The following is a 19,907-nucleotide window of genomic DNA, read 5'->3' on the forward strand; positions in this document are numbered from 1 at the left end:
AAGTTGCTTTGTATGCTATGCCCTGGTTAGAATTTCATTGGAATTACAAGGGATGTGTGATCAGACAGTTTCCAAAAAGCAAGCAGGTATTTTCAAGCTCGCCCTATAAAGTTTTCAAGTTTTGTACTTCTCAAGATGCTGGTTTTCAGGTCAAGGCATTGGTTTTTGGCTCTGATCTGTAGAATTTTGCTGAGAAGTCCTGATACCATTAAGATCGTCCATTTAGGCAGGTTTCTGCTGTAAGAATTGAAATAGGTTCACTTGCTGTTCTGTTGCCCATTTTCTGAAGGTTATCTTTTTCCTGGCTTTACAGCTGCTAGAAAACTTTGGAATATCTTAGAAATTAGAAATCAGAGGTTCTAACATTGAGGATCTCCTGTTGTTTGCTTTTTCTGGTTTTTTTTGGTTTGCTTTTTTTTTTTTTTCAAAAACACAGTCCTTTACAAAGGCAGTACTAGTCACCTTCTCACATTCCAGCTGTCATTAATGGTCAATCATCATAGGTAACATTGATTTTATAGTTGCTTAAAGGAGGAAATAAAGTATGGCTACTTAACTTCCTGGTTCTTCAGGACATGCAGTCAGTTGTCATTAAATGCCTGATCATCTGCCTACTGTTAAACTGAGTAAGACACTGGTTGTCCAGGGTGCTTTTGGTTCTGAATGTATATAGATGCTGAGAAGTCTTTTGTAAATGTGATTTTCACATGCCAGCAGTGAAAATCATGTAGATCCTAACACCTTAAGTAACAATTTTTCCATAAAGTAAACTTAACCATTCAGTTTCCCATTTCACAAAAGAAAATTTTTCAATTGTGAATCCTGAATAGAGAATTGTGTTCTATGCAGAAGCACCTGACAAATTCCAGGACATCCAGAAGTTCTGTATTTATTTGACAGATACTGTTATTTACTGTAATTTTGTAATTGTTTGATATTCTTTGACAGGTATTATTATTTGGCAGATATTGACACTTCTGTATATATCAGAATAGACTAAATGTAGTAGATCATTTGTTCAGGTTAGCAGGGCACATATCTGTTGTTGATCACAAGCTTTCAGTGGGAATCTTGAATTACCCACATAATGTACGTTTTTTGCTAGTCAAGGTAGAAACCTGGTTTACTACATTACATGTGACTAATGTTCTTCTCTTATCTATTCTGTTTCAGTTATGAGAATCATTACATCTATACTTGTCATTTTTTAGTTCCAATCCTATTCTGTAATTTTAGATTTTAATAGCCTTTAAAGGTCTTTTCCAACCCAGACTGTTCTATAATTCTATAAATGTTTTAGTATCTACTATATGCAGTACACAATTCAACTAACAGTGCAAATCAGCAGGTTAGTTTGTATTTAATCTCTTCAGCTCTCTTCCAGAACTTCTGGAAAAGAAGAGGCTCATTGATCTTCATACCAATGTTGCAACAGCCGTTTTGGAGCACATAAAGGTACAATTGCTCTCTAATTTGAGTTTTGTGTCAGTAGTACTCTTTAACTGAAGGAATATATTTGAGGCTGTGAAGATAAGAAAGTGAGCCTTCTCAATGGTGCTACTTTTTCAGAATTCACTCTGTAGCATTACTTAGTGTTGAAGGGTGAGAGAGAATGAATTTTGAATGCCTCTGCATGGAAAACAAGGAAGACCAGGTTTTTTCTTATCGGAATTTACTAGTATACTCTCATTTTTTTAATGGTGGCCACAAATGTTATTGTGGGTTGAAGTCTTTCTAAAAATAAGTTTATGATGGAAGTGTTTTGTTTCTTTTAGAGATGTGTCATGGCAATTCATGACTTCAGTCTAAGCAATCTTCTGTTCATATGTGTTTATCAGAAGGGCACTGTTGACTGCTCACCAATGAAAGTGATACCCAGAGATGTCGTAATAATGATGCAAGTTACTGAAGTGGTGTTTCCAGCAGGGTCTGTGTTAGATGTCTTGTGCATAATTTGAGCACTTCAGAAGGGTGTTCGTCCCCTTTTCTGTTTTACATCTCCTGCTCTTGTGTCAGAGACCTTGCAGAGGGTTTAGTGTCAAGTGAAGGCCATGGTTACTGCTAGGATAACTTGGAAAATGGATTTGTTTTCACAGTATGAAAACAGAAATTGTAGATGAGGCTTTCAGAAACACTGAAATTCTTTTAAGTTTTGGAAAGTGGTTCAAGCACCACATCTCACTGAAAATCAATAATTAGAAAGTTTTACACCAAGCTACTTATAATTCATGGAAGGCAGTGTATTTTGAAGCTAGCTTTAACATTTGTAAGGCATGTAAGATCTGTCTTCAGTTATTATTGCTACTGAATTTTTTTAAAGTACTATATATGTACAAAGGATTAGTTCTGCAATTTAATGGATAAATTAAATTTACATATTTAAGTTGGAGAAGAGATAGTAAGTGTCTCTCTGTGCTTAGCTCATTAGTGTAGGGGCTAGTTTATGGGCTTTTGCACTATTAGGTACGTCAATTTTCATATCTGACAATTTAAAAGCAGTACATTAATACCACTGAAAAAAATTTAACTCAACAATATTGATATTTTGATGCCTTGTCTGCAAATTCACTTTTCTAAGAAAGATACTGGCTTGATAATGGCAGGCCTAGACCAGTAGTATTCTGTATATGATTTATTGGTTGGAAAACAAGTTTCAGAGTAAGATGTAGAATGGCAGTAACATCAGTTTTGCTTTCCAGTGTCCTGTTGGCACTGGGCTGGAGTCAGATTCATCAGATGATAGCAACACACTTAGTTACCTAGAGGTGGAAGGAATTGCCTTATATGGGCACTCAACCAGCCCTTGCCTTGCTGCTCTGACAGGGAGCCTGCTATTAGGGAGTTCCCTAGGCGTGGTGATCCATTCCTCCATGATTCGTAATTCTGGTACTGCAGAGTGCTCAGGCTCTTTACCTTCTTATTGTATAGCTGAGACAAATGGCCATGCAGTTTCTTCAATATATTGGTATGTGCATCTCTATCATCTTTTCTTTTGATATAGAAAGCATCACTTCATCTCCAGATATTTAGAAAACTGTCTTAAACTAATGCAGATGCATGTGGTTTTTTCTGTTGAAATTTGCCTATGGTAAAGCCTTTTAACTGAATGAATGTAAAGTTTATTCCAACTGCTTTCTCTTGACCATCTTCTCCTCTCTTTCCACCCTCCAGTGTTAGAAAAAGTATCTTTCTATCTTGAGCTGTGGAATTCTAGTATGCAGGACGTTATGCTACCTAATGGATTCCTCAGAAATACTCTCAAAAAGAGCCATGTCTCAGCCAGTACTTTTAAAAGAAATTCTGATGACACCTTGACTCTGTGGTTAATAGGTTTTATATACAGTAAATAATGAAACCAGATTAGGATAAGACAGAATTTTTTTTGCAAGTGCTGAGGTGATGAGGAGCTAGTGAGGCACCATGCTCTTCTTCAGGTTACTATATTTTCCCTTCTAAAATAATCAGGAAGTGCATTCATACTTTAAAATAGACTATTTGCATGATCCATTATGGTTTTTTTACTATATTAATTATTTGAGCGTTTTTCTTCACTACATATATAAGCATCTATGCAAAGAATGCAATGAGACCTGCTTTAGATATACTAAGTGAATTTAATTTTTCTTGCAGTCATATTTTAATGTTCAGATTACAGCTGCTTTCCACATTCTCTTGGATCGTTTTCTAAGACACAGCAAGAGGAAACCAGAAATTAATCACATACTTAGGGGTCCTGGCAGTTTTTTGGCTTAAGTGTTTAGTTAAATAATGGAAAGTATGCATCACTTTTTCATGAAGCAAACCATCAAGTATTTATTGTCAGTGCTTAGAACAAATGCATCCTTGTTTTGCATTTATTGGTTTTTCTTCTGCTGAAGCTGGTGATTGAAGGTCTGGACCCAACAGATAACAGATATAGAGCTAGAATTACCTATCTAGCTGCTTTAGAGTTTCAAGTAATGCTTATCTTTGCATGTGATTGTAATATGAATAGGATTACTGATGTATGTTGAATCAGGAATATAAAAAGATGTGCACATATACTTTTCTAAAATGACAGTTGGGGGAGTAGATTACATAACCTCTTGCTAGAATTCTACACATATGAATTTAAGTGGCAGATTTTTATGTGAATTGTTTTCTGTCTTAAATTACTATATTTGTTTACTTTAGGGTTTTGTTTAATTCCTACATAATTTTATTATGTATCTCTACTTTTGCTTGATCTCAAGGTCTAATACTTTGAATGATCCCTTAATTGGGATCCCCTTAATTGGGATTGACAATAGCCTTTCAAATTTTCAAATTCATATTTTGTAAAGGAATTCTGCTATTTTAACTACTCTGTTTTAAATAAGGTTACATTTTTGTCTTACACTGTGTGAAGAGAAATGGTATGTGTTTGTGAAGTATATATGTCACAGTGGGCCAGGCTGGTTTTCTGTAGTCCAGAACTGATAATTCAGTAACCTTCTAGTAAAAACAGCTTTTTCTGAGTTCAGTTACAGTGACCTTGCTATCATCATTCTGTACAGTTCAGTGAAAGGGAATTGGCTATGGCTGCCACTTCCAGCCTTCTTCCAGAGTTTCTCTTCCTCTTGATTGGAGCACACTATAATTACCTGACCAACCTCCCTTGTTCTGGAGGCAGTTATTTCTGCTTGTTTTCTGTCAGCATCTTTGAGAAAGACCTCAAATAGTTTCTTAGAAAACATCTCATCTGCGTATTCTCTCTCTCTAAAATTAAGAACTTTTGTAGTGTAAAGAGGATAGAAGAGCTTCCAGCAAGCACAAAAATAACCAACCCTCTAAGAGATTTTAATGGGTCCTGCTTCCACTTACTTGCTTTAAGAAGAAGGAACTTTGTGTTCATTTTGGAGTACAGTGCTCAATAGACTTTCCCATGCACTTCAGTAATGTTCCCTAAAATAAGTTTTGGCTTACAAACAGCCTGTTTCTAAAGATGATAAGTTGAAAGCTTTCACAAATACATTTTTTTTAAAAAGCAAGCTGAAGTGTGGCACTTTAACTGCATTACAGAATCCTGTCCCTGAAGTGGCAGCCAGAAAGGTCTCTTGAATGAGATTGGTGTGGAACAAGATGTCATAGTAGAATAGCAAGAGCAGGAGGCAGAAAAGGAAAAACTGTAAATGTAAATGCATCTTTATTGTATTATTTTTTATTATTATTGATTTTCTTCACATTGCTTGCCAGTTTGGCACCCATAAGAACCTCTTCTTTGCTGTGTTTTTTATTGAATCTACAGGACTGTTTAGCTCCTATTCCCCAGCTTTTCCTCTTGGCATGTCTGTGAGTTTGCCATTGAGTGAACAAAATTGCACTCACTTAAATTAAATGGGACATCTGCTTCTTATCAGCACCTCTTAGACAAGTTGGCTCTTCAAGAAGTAACTGTCTCATTGATGTGGCATATCTGGGATATCTATCAAAAGGTAACTAGTAGTGTTTAAGGCTATTCAGTAACCCATATGAAATTTGATTAGGTGTCCACCTAATTCCAAGCAAACCAGTGTAAGAAAAATATTGCACTAATTAGCATCTTTGCTAGTAACTTTCATTAGTTATCTAGTGAAGAAGCCGCTGAATAGACTTACTATATTGATCCATCTCTTTGGTTTGTTGCATCAGAAACAGTCTCAAAAGTTTTATATTGCTGCTTACCTCTGATGTCCCTATTGTGGATAGGAAAAAAACAGACAAAGTGGATAGAAAAAAAATGTGGACCTGAAGTTTCAGGATTTTCGGTTTGGGGTTTTTTCCCCAAAGAATGCTAAGTTCACACTTCAGAATTAATTGTGCAAAGTTTTTGAAGAGAGTGAGCATACTTGTATCATTAATGTTTCAGTTTAGGCTCGAAGTATAGCACATACATGCAACCAGTCAATTTTCTTTGCTGCTGTTGATCTGTTTTGTTCAGCAGTCACAGTCAAACAGTCATAAAGTTGCACATGGCTGAGAAGAATTTTACCTAGCCTGTGCTCCAAGTAAGTCAACAATTGTGAATCTGTTCTTAAAATTGAAAGTAATTGATGTTTGAATTACATAATTTTATTTAGCAGTTGATCTGTAAACAAATACAAGGAATTAGGGAATCTTTTTATATTGTACATTTTTACATGCCATCTAAATAAATTTCTTGTAAACAGATCACCAGCTAAGATAATACTGGCTTTGCCAAATTCAACAGTATTGTATTTGACTTTATAAGATCAAGTGTCCACATTTCAAGACAATCCCTTTTTTCCTGGATGCCTGTTGTCTGGGAAAAATATTTTAAACTCAAAAACATTGAATTTAGTTTCACATAACAAGATACAAATGTACTTAAAACAGAAAAAGCAAGTGTATGTAATGGAAAGACTAAAAAAATTGTAGTCGTTTCTTTGCAGTTGCTTTATGTCTCTAGAGAGATCTAAGGAAACTATAACACAGAAGATCTCCAAGATGCTGTAGAATTGAGGTCTCAGATGGTTTACCAGATACCAAATTGCATCTGAAGTAAGGACTTGGAAAAAGGCTGGTAGTTCAGTTCTATTCAGACTTTAAACTATTCTTCTAACATAAGCTCTAGGTAAATACAGCTTGAAAGAAGCTCTAGCTTTTTTTTTTTCATTCATGCACTTTCTATGTAGTCATAGTCACTATGACAATCAACAGAAGACATTCTTCTGCCCCTAAAAGTAGCAGGGGGTCATTTTTGAGCACTCTCGATGGTAATTTACTTTATAAGCTGTAATTACAAGCATCCACAAAAGCTTCAAATTAAGTTGTTGCTCTGCAAGTAACTGATCTTCTCGAGGAGTTCTGTAAGTGGTGACTGAGAAATGGAAGCATTGTATAGCTGCCTGCATCATAAGCTGATCACCAAATGCTTTCAATACAAAAATATCCTTGTAATTCATACCATTTTACTTTGTTTTCTCCTCTCTAGCTCTTTTTTTGAGGAACTCACAGTACTCAGAAGGTGAAATATCCTAATATCCCTAGGCTAGAGAAGTACTTTGTGGGGGGGTGAGGGGCAGGTAAACTAACTTTTATAAAATTAATTTTCTTATTTGTGATCTCAAGAATAATTTTAGTAGAATTCAGAAATATGTGAAAACCAGACTTTGTAAGTTTTTACGGTCTGTCATTGCAAGAACTACTTCACTGGATAAAAGGTGCCATTGCAGTTTTAAATGCTTTGGCATTATCAGGCAAAATTTCTCAAATTGTTTAACCCAAGAAAAGCAAGGTGACTCTTGCCTCACTCTGGCAATATCATTTCAGTCTCACAGGGGGTACGATGTGGAGCTGACACACTTCCAAAGAAGCAAGATGGAGGTCCACTCTGCCCGTCTCCTTTTTGAGCCAATACATAGCTGAATGTGTTCAAACATAAGGATTTAATTAGTTACCAAATACTAAAACTTACAGGTTTTGTAAGCTGAGTAGCTGTAACATTTGTTCTGATGCTGCATTTTAATGTTCAAACACGCATAATGATCTGCATTGTAATGGAACATTTTAAAATAAGTTCTGGACTGCATTTTTCTGTTTTTAGCTTGTAAGATCTTGATCAATAAGTGTAAAACTTGTCTGTTTGTGCAGATGTGCTGCAATGCAGTCATTACTTGCATGGCCATGTGATGTCTTCCATAAAGTTTTTGCCTCAACAATTTTCTATAGTCCCTGTGCCATCCTCCATAAAAATGATTTTCACAACATCTAGATGTGTCATTGTATAATGAGAGACTTCTTTTCCAGTGTTAACAAGATAATCTAATTATAAACTTCTCCATCTTTGGTGTGAGTGAACTACTGCAAGCCTTTGATCTGAGGTAGTATTTCAGTACCAACCTAAGTTGGCAGTTGCCAACGTTTCCTTGGGATGATGCCTTAACGTATAAAGGAATTTCCCACATTTATCTGCATTGAATAATTGTCTTGTGGTCTGAGAGCCTGGAGGTTCAGAATAAATTTGACATAATATTCACTTGACCATTACTTTTTCCTTTTACAGCATAGCAATGTATATGATGGCATGTAGTTTTCATCTGTGTCAAAGCCATAGTTGAAAACAAAGCTTCTCTTCCAGTTCAATATTCACATCAGACACCCCTTGCTTAACTTGCATTTTCATTTTTAGTATGATAATCAAATAACCATCAACTTTTTGAGAGCTGATTATAATGCAAGCATTAGTTACTTTTACTGATGATTTATTTTAAAATAAAGTTTTTAAAACGGTCTTTGTAACTAAAACTTCATACCTTTTAAAAGAGGAAATAAATATTCTTTCACAGTTTTAAGATGTTAACCCTAACACTTACTCTTAAACAGAGTCGAAAGCTGGATGTGTATTTTGAATATGAGGAAAAAATAATGAGCAAATCCACTCTGGATAAATCTCTTCTGGACATGATTTCTGACCCAGATGGTGAGTACTTTAAATTTGAACTTGGTGTAAAATTTATTAAGATACACAATAAATCTACACCTGCTTAGATTTCAGGGTTGGTAAAGAGCAACCTGTGCAAGACTTGTAAAGAAAACAGTTTTTGATTGATCTTCAGCAATCAACTGAAGTACTAAACTCTAGAGAGTTTAGTACTTCAGTTGAGTAATATCCAAAATATTAGCAACTTCTGCTGCTCCACTAAAATCCTTTCCTAACTCCTTATTTTTTAGGGTCAAAATATTTTTTGTGCTTTTCCAGTATTTAGGAGTATAGCATGGCATTCTGTGGTCTGAACAATACTAATTTTAAATCCTACTGCACGTTTTGTAACATATACGTACCTCACGAACACGATGAAAATTTCATAGAGTTTGATGAGATCAAAGGGCTGTAATGTAGGGAGCTCCTGCTTGTGCGAGGAAAAAGATGAATGGGACAAGGTGGAGAGAAGGGACGCAAGATGTAAATTGGCCAATTCACTGGGACTCACCTTAAGCTTTGCATGTGTTGATTCAGCTGTGGCATGTCTTTTTTCATCATCTAAGGGCACGAGCAATGCATCCCAGCTTCTGTGTCACATATGGGTCATGCATATCAGAGCATTGCACAGCAGGAGTACTCAGGTTCTCTATTAGCAGGAGTCACTGAGGGTCTTTCTGTGAAAGGCTAAGACCCAAATGACTTCCCAGCTTTTTGTAGTATTGTAACATCAGCTCTCCTTTAACTCTGTCACAGCCTGACATGTCATAACCCTCTGACAGATTTCAGTATGATCTGATACCAGTTGGCTGGAGCAAAATAACGTGCAGAGCAAAAGTGTAAAACTTAAATTATCTCTGACTTGTCAGCATACTGGCAATTATATTGGCAAACCTCAAACATTTAGAGACCCAGGGTTCCTGCCCTTTTTCCAGTGTGCTCTTTAGTTTTGTTACTGCATGATTATGTGTGTAGTCTTACAGCTACATACTGGGTTTAATGCCTGCTTGGAGTTTGTATAATGATTCATATTTATAGAAAGAGTATCTATACGTCCTGCTGACTTTCTACAGAAATCTTTTAATAGTGTCCATGCTATATAATCAAAAGGCAATAGAAGAAATAGTGCACAGTTGGTAGAAATTTGAGCTAAAATTTTAAACATCTCATAATGGGTCATGTCTAGAAATTAATAGACTTTCAGAAAATCTAATGTCAGGCGTCAATCTGTATATCAGTACATACATTCATTTTTTTATATGAAGCTAATAAGAATATGTATAATCTGTACTTTCTTTAAGCATCAATACAAACTAGTCCTTTTCCATGTTCAGAATTAATGTTTCATGTACTATTTTGATTTCAGCTTTTATGTTTGCATAAAATTAGATATGAAAACAAATTTTATGCTTGCTTGTATATCCTACTGGATCAATTACTTTTTACCTGAATCCACATTTTCTATGCCTTTTTAGATTGCAGTGTAAAGCAAATTGTTTTCCAAGCCTGATGTATCATATCAACACTCCTATTAGCAAGGTTCCTGGTTTTTACACAAGATTAGATTTACAAGCTAGAGGTTTTCTTCATAAGCCAAGTATTCAGGTTTTCACACTAGTATGTTAGCATTTTATATGCATTGCCTAGGTTTAAGTTTATATAAGAAAAAGATTTAAGTTAAATCAGAGTGATTATTTCCAGGCATGCTGTCTTGTAAAACTGTCCAGCCTCATATTGTGTGATTCACTGAGAAGCACCAGCAGAAAACAATTCGAAGGAATAATACATCAAGTCTTCCAGCGCTTCCACTGGTGAACTATTTATTGGCATTATGTGTGGGGATATTTGTCATGTGGACGATGAGATCTGCAGAGCTCTTCATGAAAGCACTTAGATGTGTCCACTTAACAGCTTCAGGATTCAACCTCCCATTTGTTACCGTATTGCACTAATCTACCACTCAGGACTATTAGCTGCCTCCCAGTTTCATGGATATTATTGTATCCTGGAGCGGTGATAAAATGGGAACTAAAGGCTGCCTGCTGGTTTTTCAATTGAAAATAAAATAGGTATGTTCTAGGTTTGCCAAGTTTTCTTCAGAATGTTTAGCAGTTTGCTTCAGACTGTAGTCTAGAAAAAAGTAGTGAATATTTGACAGGCACTTGGCCTGAGTTTTGCAGCTGTTTATCACAGCTTTTTTTGCCTAAGTGAATTCCAGGTGGATCTCTACCTTGAAAGCTGGCTTTTGGTTTAGATAATACAAAGTGTCTTCAGTTCTTGATCTTCTGATTTACTGGTATTTGGTAAGGGTTAGTAAAACCTACTTTCCAGAGAAGATTGTATCAAGTCATAAATGTTCGTTACGACAGCGCTTACTCTTAACTTCTGCCAGACTAAATATATGCTGACTTTTAAATAACAGTTGAAGATTAGATCAGATGGTCTCCTGCTGACATGATCCACATTCCATAGTAGAGGAAAAAAACCCAAAACAAACTAAACAGAAAAAGAAAAACAGGAAAAAAAGTCGTTTTCTTGCCCCCAAGTGCAAGAAAGTTCATTCTTGTACAACATTGCACTAAAATTATCAGGCTTTTGTAATTAATTTTAAGTGTTTGTTTTGAGATGTTGTACTTCTGAAAACTTCATTTGAAACTATTGTCTTTACTAACAGTGATTCTCTTCTAGAAAAAAAAGATGGTGTTCAAAATCTGGTGTAGTAGTTTATAGTCTAAGTAATGGCTACATCAACCTTTTGATCTGGAGAGATGCATTTTGATTGCATATCAATAGTGCTTCCCAAGAACGGGAAGTGTTTTTCTTCAACAAAAGAGGATTTAGGAAGTAAAATCCTTTTTGAAGGCAAGTTGGAAGTTCGGGGCTTTTTCCCTGACCAGCAGTTCATATAAGTGCTTTTGCAGTCCTCAAGTGTTTCAGTACAGTGAACCATAGAACTGTGTAAGCAAGTTGTAGAGCTAAAAAATAATGTGCTATGGCTTTTACTTCTATGATTTTTCTTTAGTCTGCTTTTTCATGGACCCACTCCCAGATAAGGCTTGCAATCTCCACATAAAATAAGTCATAATTTCTCTACATAACTTATTGAGGATGTTATATCAATAATAATATTTACTACAAACAAAAGGAGAAAGTGTAAAACTTTCAGAAAGAATGACACATCTAACCCAACTCTTCATAAAATTGCTGTATGTCTTTCTTTTTTATATTGAAGAAGGCCATGGTTATAGGTAACATTTATTGTCATAACTAAAGGTCTGCATGTACATATATGTGGCTGCTGAAGGGCAATTAATGTGGCAGCATAGTTACAATTGTAGTTTTTAATTTTTCTTTTTTTTTATTGCAGCGGGAACTCCAGAAGACAAAATGCGATTATTTCTCATCTATTACATAAGCTCAGCTCAGGCACCTTCAGAGGTACCTATGTTCTTTACAGCTTCCAACACCAGAATGTACCACGAGGGATTTTTCTGTGGCATTTCAGCACTAAGTAGATACTTCTGTTTCTTTGCAAAAGGAAGTACGAAATGCCAGGAAATACTAAAACTTTAAATAAATTTTGTAGTATCGCCAGGAAATCTGCTCACAAAGCTTTAGCCACCATTTCAAAGGATACGATTGACTAATAAGAAGGAATATTATATTGTGACATATTTAGATCAGAGTTACTGCAAGACACATCTTAGCATGCTTTCTATTATTCTGCTCCACTGCTCAATAGAAGTAGATAAAGCAGAATGAAAATACAACTCATTTCACTCTATCTTCATATATTCAAGAATGATTGAGTCAGTTGACTAGCAGGTGAACAAAGGAGAAGTGCATCTGCCAATATCTGAATAATTCAGGAAACAATTTCTTCGTATTTCTTTTGAACTTAGGATGATTAATTTCAAGGAAAATTCTTGCATTGTAGGAACATTATCTGATGGAAAAAATGTTTGATTAGATGAATAGAAATTATCTGTATAAATGTATACTAGCTCCTTTGTTTATTGTTTACTGTTTTGACATTGTACAGAAACCAGCATTCTGTTGGTGCTAGTATAAAAGACTGTTCCCATATCTGAAAGTCCCCAGGATTTAATTCCACAAACACTGTTCAGTTTAATGAGATCTACTCATGGCAAATTTTATTTCAAGTTATATTTCCATACTTGGTAGGCAATGAGATTAAGACTCATAATTACTTTTTAACTTGGGTCAATGCTGTAACTTCGCACTGGTTATTTAATATTTAGATAAGAATATCTTGTCTTTCCACATGGATTTAAGAGTAGCTTCAACCTTTTGTAATTTTCCACTTTATGATTTCAGATTGATTTGGAGCAGTACAAAAAAGCATTGATGGATGCAGGTTGTAATCTCGCTCCTTTGAGCTACATAAAACAATGGAAGTAAGTAATTTCTTTTTTGTCCTTTATGAGGCTAATTGGGTAATTTCACAGAATCTAGCATTGTATTCAGGACTTATGTGTTACTTCTCTTACATTTTAAATTATCCTTAAACATTCATTTGAGATAAGTTTTTCCTTTCATTGTTATGGTAATACATGCAAATCTTATTTTGAAACTAACCTCCAGTAGTGCCAGAACTCTATAGAATATGACATTTAGTAGTGCCCTTAATGAGCCAGGACAGAAACAACTTACTGAATTAAATGAAAAGTTGTGCTAGCTCAGACTCCAAAGTTTTTTTTTCCTCATACCAAAGAGTTGTATATCAGTTATTCTAGTTTTACATGGTATCTGAATGAAATCTTTGTCTTTTAACTATAAAATCTAATTCCTATTGTATTTGTAGGCAAGAGGGATGCATTTAATAAATAGTTACTTCCTGAAAGAGTTTGAAATGCAGAGGTTTTTTCACTTTCAGATGACTAGAGTGGAACGTTCTACAGCAGTGTGTGCCATGAGATAAATTCTTGATTTCTATCCCTGCTTTCACAGGGCTTTCACTAAGATGGCTTCAGCTCCAACCAGCTACGGAAACACTACACCTAAACCTTTGGGGTAGGCTTTTGATTAATTTTCTGTTAGCCTTTGGGTTCTTCTATCTTATTTTAGTAGTGCTGAAAGTGTGTTTAGTGCTATACATGGCCCAGAGCAAAACATCTCCCTATTTGTAAAATTTTTAAGTTACAGACGATTACAAGCACTTATCTTCCCTTAAAAGTGTATAGTACACACAGAAAGGAAAATAAAAGGATTGGGACTAAATTCACAAACTATCTTAATACAGTGCTCTCTGCACCTGCATATTAAATGCACTCTCACAGGAGAAGAATTCAGCACCAGGAACTGGATCTATGACAGCCATCACTTTGAGCCTTAAGCAGTCAATGGCAGAAGATAAGCACAGCCCTGTATATTCAAAATGAGTTCTCTCCTGGATTTGGAGACTGTCAGGGATGCAAGAAGACAGTGCTATTTCCTTGGAGACTCCTGGACTGAGTGTCTGCCTGCTTTTTGAAAGGTGTAGTTATTTATTTCAAGACACAAGAACTGTGCTACAGTTACATATATCCCATACAGGATATCGGACTTGGGTCTTTCCATTCTTCGAAGGATTTCAGTCCTCATTACCAGCTCTGCTTTCAGGAATGCACCATCACTGTCATAAGGAATCTGTGGTGTGGTATGGTTACAGAGAATTCCAGTGCTGTTTCACTTGGAAAAATTGCTGCTTGGTTTGTTGGAGATGCTCAGCATCTCTGTTAACTCTGGTGATTAGACCCACTTGAAAGGAGCACTCCAATCCTTACATTACTGAAGTATTAAAATAAACTGTTCAGTGGATTAAAGACTAGAATCCAAGACTCCCATTGATAGGTGAGGATCTACCTGGTAGATTACAGGTGTATTCCCATACACTTGCTTGCCATGTGATGTGAGGAATATATTTTATGACAAACTGAGTTACTTAGTGCTTAGGTCCTATTGACTTTATTGGGAATTGGATGTCAGTATAAAGCTTAAGAATACAAATTTTTTAAAAAAGGTCCTACACATCGTCTTTATTTTGGTTTTTCAGTCTGTTTTCACGTGTTATGAATACAGGATCACAGTTTGTAATGGAAGGAGTGAAGAACTTGGTACTGAAGCAACAAGTAAGTTTAAAAAAACAATTAAAAAGTCTATCATGAGTATTGTGAAGATTTGGAAATTTCAGTACCTTTGTTATATTAATAAAATTCATTGTACAGTAAACAAGTAAACATAAATCTCTGCTTATGGATAGATCTATCACTTTGTAACTTCCAGTTTTCAGATAAGTGACAAATAATGTTCACATTTTCTTTGAAGACCTCTTTGTAGCAATTAAGACTGATTCCAGCATTATAAAAAGAACAGCTTTGGAATATTCAAAGTAGACTAGACCTTCATAAACAAAAAAATATTAACTATCTGTATCTTTACTTAGAACTACATGTATTAAGTTAATCTATTCTGGAGTGATTAAGAGGCTGAAAGTGTTAGTTCTCTGTTTAGTTACAATTCAAACATTTCTTGTTTTCCCATATAAGTGTAATGTACAGCAACCATAATCTTGTAATGTGCAGGAAAATACAAGTATGTTTATAATGACATGACCACCTTCAAATATTCACCTAAGTTTTTAAAATATTTTTGAGGATAACTTGCATGTAAATGTACACCCCCCAAAGAAAACAAACAACAACAACAGAAAAGAAACTGGTTGTGTAACTTGTAGCTGGAATTTTGAGTTGTGCTTCCCAGAAACCTGCTTCTCTGTAGAGGACGCATCATTTTCCCAATATGTACTTTCATCAGATGGCAATAAATAAATATCTATCTGACTCTGAAGAGTCAGAATTTAAATTAGAAATACAACATATCAGAACTAGATAAAATGAGATCTTAACTAAAGGTTTGTCTTTTTGACCTACTTAATCTTATCATTGTCACTGTTTGTTTATTCAGCCTGTTATAGACATAACATGAAAGGTATCAGCTATCACATAAAAGTTTAAAAATGGGGTCTCACTTTTGTAGAGTAGTTAGTGAAGTTAATTCTGCAGGAATTTCATTATGAGTAGATATGATAAGCTAGCTGCATTGCAGAGTTACAACTCAGTGGTATATCATGAAATGTGATTGAGGAAAATTTAAATATGCAGCTTGCCTGTGTGTTATATATTATGAGAACTCTTCAGATAAACTGTTCCTTGTAATAATAATTATATTCTCAAGGAGACTTTCTCCTCTTCTTGTGTTAAACATTTTGTCATTTCTTTAAATGTGTGGCTTTAAAGAGTTAATATTATTCTGTACAAAATAGCTTGCATTGTTTTCCATTCTGAGTGAGCAAGAAGTCGATTTGCCAATGTTTCCAGGATACGCCTTTTCTGGCTTTTAATTTCTTCTCCAGGTATTTTAGGGTAGCCAGATGAAAAGCCATTCTTCCTCATATTTGTAAGCCTAATGTAGGTCTGTGGTATTTCTATTAAAGCTAACTTTTTATTTTTCCTTCATTAATTCAGGGATTCACATGGGTTTTTCAGTGTAATATGTAGATCATCCTTTGGAATGTCCTCTTTTGATACATTCTGTCAAGACCCATTTCCAATCCTGTTGCTATGTAAACTCACCCTCAGTTTATTATAACTGAAGTAGTTTAACTCTTTAATATTCAGGTATTTCGTGCAAGGTGACATTTTTCGTGTTAAATAAGAACAGTAATCTTGAATTTCACCAGTTTATTCCTTTGCAGTTTATCCAAGCATTTGTTGCCAGGGTTGTTTTATTTACCCATTTCTTTGACAACATTAGTTCTATTTTAGAATTACACCCTTAATTATTAGCATCAGCTTTAAAATTCTTTCCTTAACTGCAAAGTATTTTTTTAATAAGAATTCATATTTGATCACGTCTGCGTATGTTGGTAATAGCTAAATACAGCTCTGTTCTTATCTTCACACTTTTTTTGCACTTTATGTCTTATCTTTGTCCCCTAGCTATATGCACCTTAGATGTTTGCATTTTTTTTTACAGAAAAGTAATTCAGGTGATAATATAGATGTTTGCACCTTAGATGTTTGCATTTTTTTTACAGAAAAGTAATTCAGGTGATAATAAATAAGCTTAACCTTTACAGAACATAAGAGGAAAACTGTTTAAAATAGTATTTCAAATGCTCTATAAACTCTTCCGTAAGTAATAATGTGACTGGGAATAGTTCTTAGTAAGCATTTCAGCATTCCATTAATTACACATTATGTTTTACAGAATCTGCCAGTCACACGTATTTTGGACAACCTTATGGAGATGAAGTCAAACCCTGTGAGTACAATTGCCTTCATACAGAGAGAGGTGGAACAAACGAAATCTTAAAGCTGTGATATGTAATATGCTATGGCTAATTTTTTTCATGGTAGTGCAGTTGAATCCAATCATGCTGTATTTCAAGAATAGAACCATTTTCATAACTATTTAATAAGACTTTTTTCACTAGTCTCTAAACAATGGCAATTTATGGTGTCTCATTTGAACTAATATTTTTTAGCTTTTTCCTATTCTGTGCTTCTATTAGACTTGTGTTGTACTGAGCTTCTGTTGCTCCTAAATTTCTGCATTAGCCTGTGGACTGAAATTTTCTTTGTGTCAAGGTGTTTGGTTTTTTTTTAAAGAGCACAATTTCAGAAGTAAAGTATTTACAGAGAGGTGTATTAGGGAAAATTACATTTCCCGCATCTTTAAACTTTGCTATGCAGAGGAAAATATTTTTCTACTAATTCAGTCATTCTGTTTGCAAGCAGAGGTGGTTTTTGTCAGAAAAGTCCTCTTCTTGCCTTGTTTCTGTGAAAATTTACCCAGACTATTTTAAATTCATATGTTACAAATTTTTGAAATGCTTACGTGTTACTGACACAATCAAGGCATTTACTAGAACTTACAACTAAAAGTAGGCCTGAGTGTTTATGCATGAAGGCATTCTTCTTGCCATGTATTTTGTTCCTTATATACAACCAACCTGTGCACATACTTGTCCTGAAAAAGTCACCTCTTAGAGAAAATCTCCTCATTTAGAAAGCTTTAATGTTTGCCACATCGTATCAGTCTTCCTATTTTAATGCCATCAGCATCAGTCAGAGACATACAATTGTAATATCTCACACTGGTTAGTAGATTTAAAACATTCTTCTTAGTCCACTTTCACCTTCAGGTATTAACTGTATGTACAGAGAGAAAAATAATGGTAAAATATGAAAATTATCAACATGCAAGTAATCCTTTATTTTCTTAAACTGTACTTCATAGATGATATACGTCATGATTCTTAGCAGATAATTTACTTCCTCATAACAAACAAAGGCTTTTACACTGTTTCCAGTGTTAGTGGATTGTTTTTCCTGTTTGAAAGACTTGGAGAATGTACAGGGCTTACTTTATTTAGTCAACCAGCAGAGGTCACCCACAACACTTACCATAGAAAGCTGAAATTAAAACTATAGATAACTTACAAGAAGGTGAAAAATTAAACAGTTTTTTAAGAAGTAAACATTAGCTTCCTCAGGCTACAAGTTTAGGAGTTGAATTAGAAAAGTTTACAAGTCATAGGAGGTTTTTTTCGGACTCGATTTTTTCACATTTTGCTTAGTAGAAAACAGCTACCAGCACTTTGATAATTTGGAGAGAACACTGATCTTCTCGCTTAAAAAAGCAGTGATTGGGCCATCTGTCAGTCAGCAGCTTCCTCTTCCACTGCCATGGCAGAGACTGATACTCAATGGCAAAAAACAGGGAGTCCCACTTTTCAAGTCATAGGAGACCAGGCAATCCCTAAAGACTGATTCTCCTAACCTGCAGGAAAACTGACAGCAAGTTTGGGAGTAAGTTTCAGCTAAAAGAAGCAAGCCAGAGAATCATTGTGGAATGTGTTTAGGCTTGCTGTACCATCAACAGAAGTGAAATTGTATCTGGAAAAGGTCAATGTGTGGAAATACACCATTGTGGCTTCTGTTCATCTTCTGATGTGTGGGATTCTTTTCTATTCCCCAGAATAGAAAACTGCTGCACTGCAGGCAAAACACAAAGAGAGAGTAAAAAAGTTCAAGATTTTATTTTTTTACAACACAGAAAAAAATCTCCTTTGTAGTTCTAGGAATCTTATTAGCCACAGTAATCAGTGTATGAAATGTACATACAGATAAAAGGCCTAATGCAAAATTAGAGCAGATTATTGAGAAGTCAAACAATTATTACAATGAATGTAAGTAATGTAAATTATTTTCTAGATATTAACTGCAACAGTAAAGGAAATAGATTAAATGTAAATACAACTTGTACCACAAACATTCACATATATTATTGTTAGTTGAAATCTTAAACCTATTTAGAATGGTATCCTGTGCAAAACTCTGTGGGGCTGTCTGTAAATTACTTTGTGTGTTGCTTGTCTCTGCTGTTTCTTTTGTCTCCCCAGCAAGGAAAAATAAGTCTACACCCTTGCCACCCATGCTTTTCAAGTTTTTCAGAAGCAGGAAATGCTAGAACAGTTCTTAGGGGCCATAATGCCATCTTGCAATTTTTTAAATTTTCCTAGATTAACTATAGTTAACCTTTTCTTGAAAAATGTATTCAGAAACATTCCTTGATGACCATAAAAGTAATCAGTTACTTGTGGGTATTTTAAATAATAATATTTTTTGTTAAAAGCACGATTTTAAGCAATTGCTTTTAAGGTTGTATTTTAATAATATGTTCATAATTGATGAAAAATAATATGTTCAAATGTTCGTAAAACTAATAACATACGTGCTTTGTTCTGGTGTAGTTAAATAGAGCTTGATTAAAACCTTAAATCTTCCTAAACAAACAAAATCTTATTGTCAAGTATACACAAATTTTAATCCATAGTTATGAAATTGACCATCATTTGCTATAGAGTTACGGAGATTATTCTGAGGATCTTCTAGAAAATGGTTTGATTACTGAGTGAGGACAGTCTTCGAAAAGTAAACCTTTACAAAGTGGTTTAGCCTCTGTCAGTACAGTGTGTACATTTGTATTGACTTAAGAAGTAGATAGATCTTATTTGTGATGTATATTAATGAATCTGTATTTTGGTTAATACTGTCCCTTTCAGTGTATATGGGACCTTTCAAACTTAGGTAGGATTTATTGTAGGATTACCTTTCATGCATTACAAAGAAAAATTCTGAAAGCAGGTTTCCTTAATCCAAACTAGTCCTGTTAGGTTCTGCAGAAAAACAAATACAGACTGAAAGTCAATGACATTTCCATGGGTCTTTTCCTATTATAATTTGAAATACTGAAAACTAAGTTTATAATCTCAGAAGTATTCATTTTCTTCTGGAATTGCTTAGGGAAGTCACCAATTCAGTTGTGTGTGAGGAAAGCGCCATACAGTTGTTTTTACTGGCAGAGTAGGTATCTTAAAGAAAATAAAATTTAGTGGGGC

The 19,907-nt window shown here is 34.8% G+C and overlaps 1 protein-coding gene and 1 long non-coding RNA gene across 4 annotated transcripts in view; one reads left to right on the forward strand and one right to left on the reverse strand.

The window, feature by feature from the left end:
- The window catches only part of SCFD1 (sec1 family domain containing 1), a 47,560-nt gene that overhangs the window by 17,322 nt on the left and 10,331 nt on the right, over positions 1-19,907 (forward strand). The window contains exons 13-19 of the mRNA XM_008639566.2: positions 1,374-1,455; positions 8,344-8,440; positions 11,808-11,878; positions 12,779-12,858; positions 13,412-13,474; positions 14,496-14,571; positions 16,712-16,765. Coding sequence (XP_008637788.1) covers positions 1,374-1,455; positions 8,344-8,440; positions 11,808-11,878; positions 12,779-12,858; positions 13,412-13,474; positions 14,496-14,571; positions 16,712-16,765 — 523 coding nt within the window. The remainder of the gene's footprint in view (positions 1-1,373; positions 1,456-8,343; positions 8,441-11,807; positions 11,879-12,778; positions 12,859-13,411; positions 13,475-14,495; positions 14,572-16,711; positions 16,766-19,907) is intronic.
- Positions 17,696-19,907, reverse strand: part of LOC108448563 — a 22,718-nt gene continuing 20,506 nt past the window's right edge. For 2 of the 3 annotated variants that reach the window (XR_001864499.1, XR_001864497.1), the window contains one exon: positions 17,696-19,685. This is a non-coding gene — a long non-coding RNA (uncharacterized LOC108448563). The remainder of the gene's footprint in view (positions 19,686-19,907) is intronic. The other variant, XR_001864498.1, reaches the window with a different exon arrangement.

The sequence above is a fragment of the Corvus brachyrhynchos genome, unplaced genomic scaffold (genome assembly GCF_000691975.1).
Source record: "Corvus brachyrhynchos isolate BGI_N302 unplaced genomic scaffold, ASM69197v1 scaffold115, whole genome shotgun sequence".
NCBI lineage: Eukaryota > Metazoa > Chordata > Aves > Passeriformes > Corvidae > Corvus > Corvus brachyrhynchos.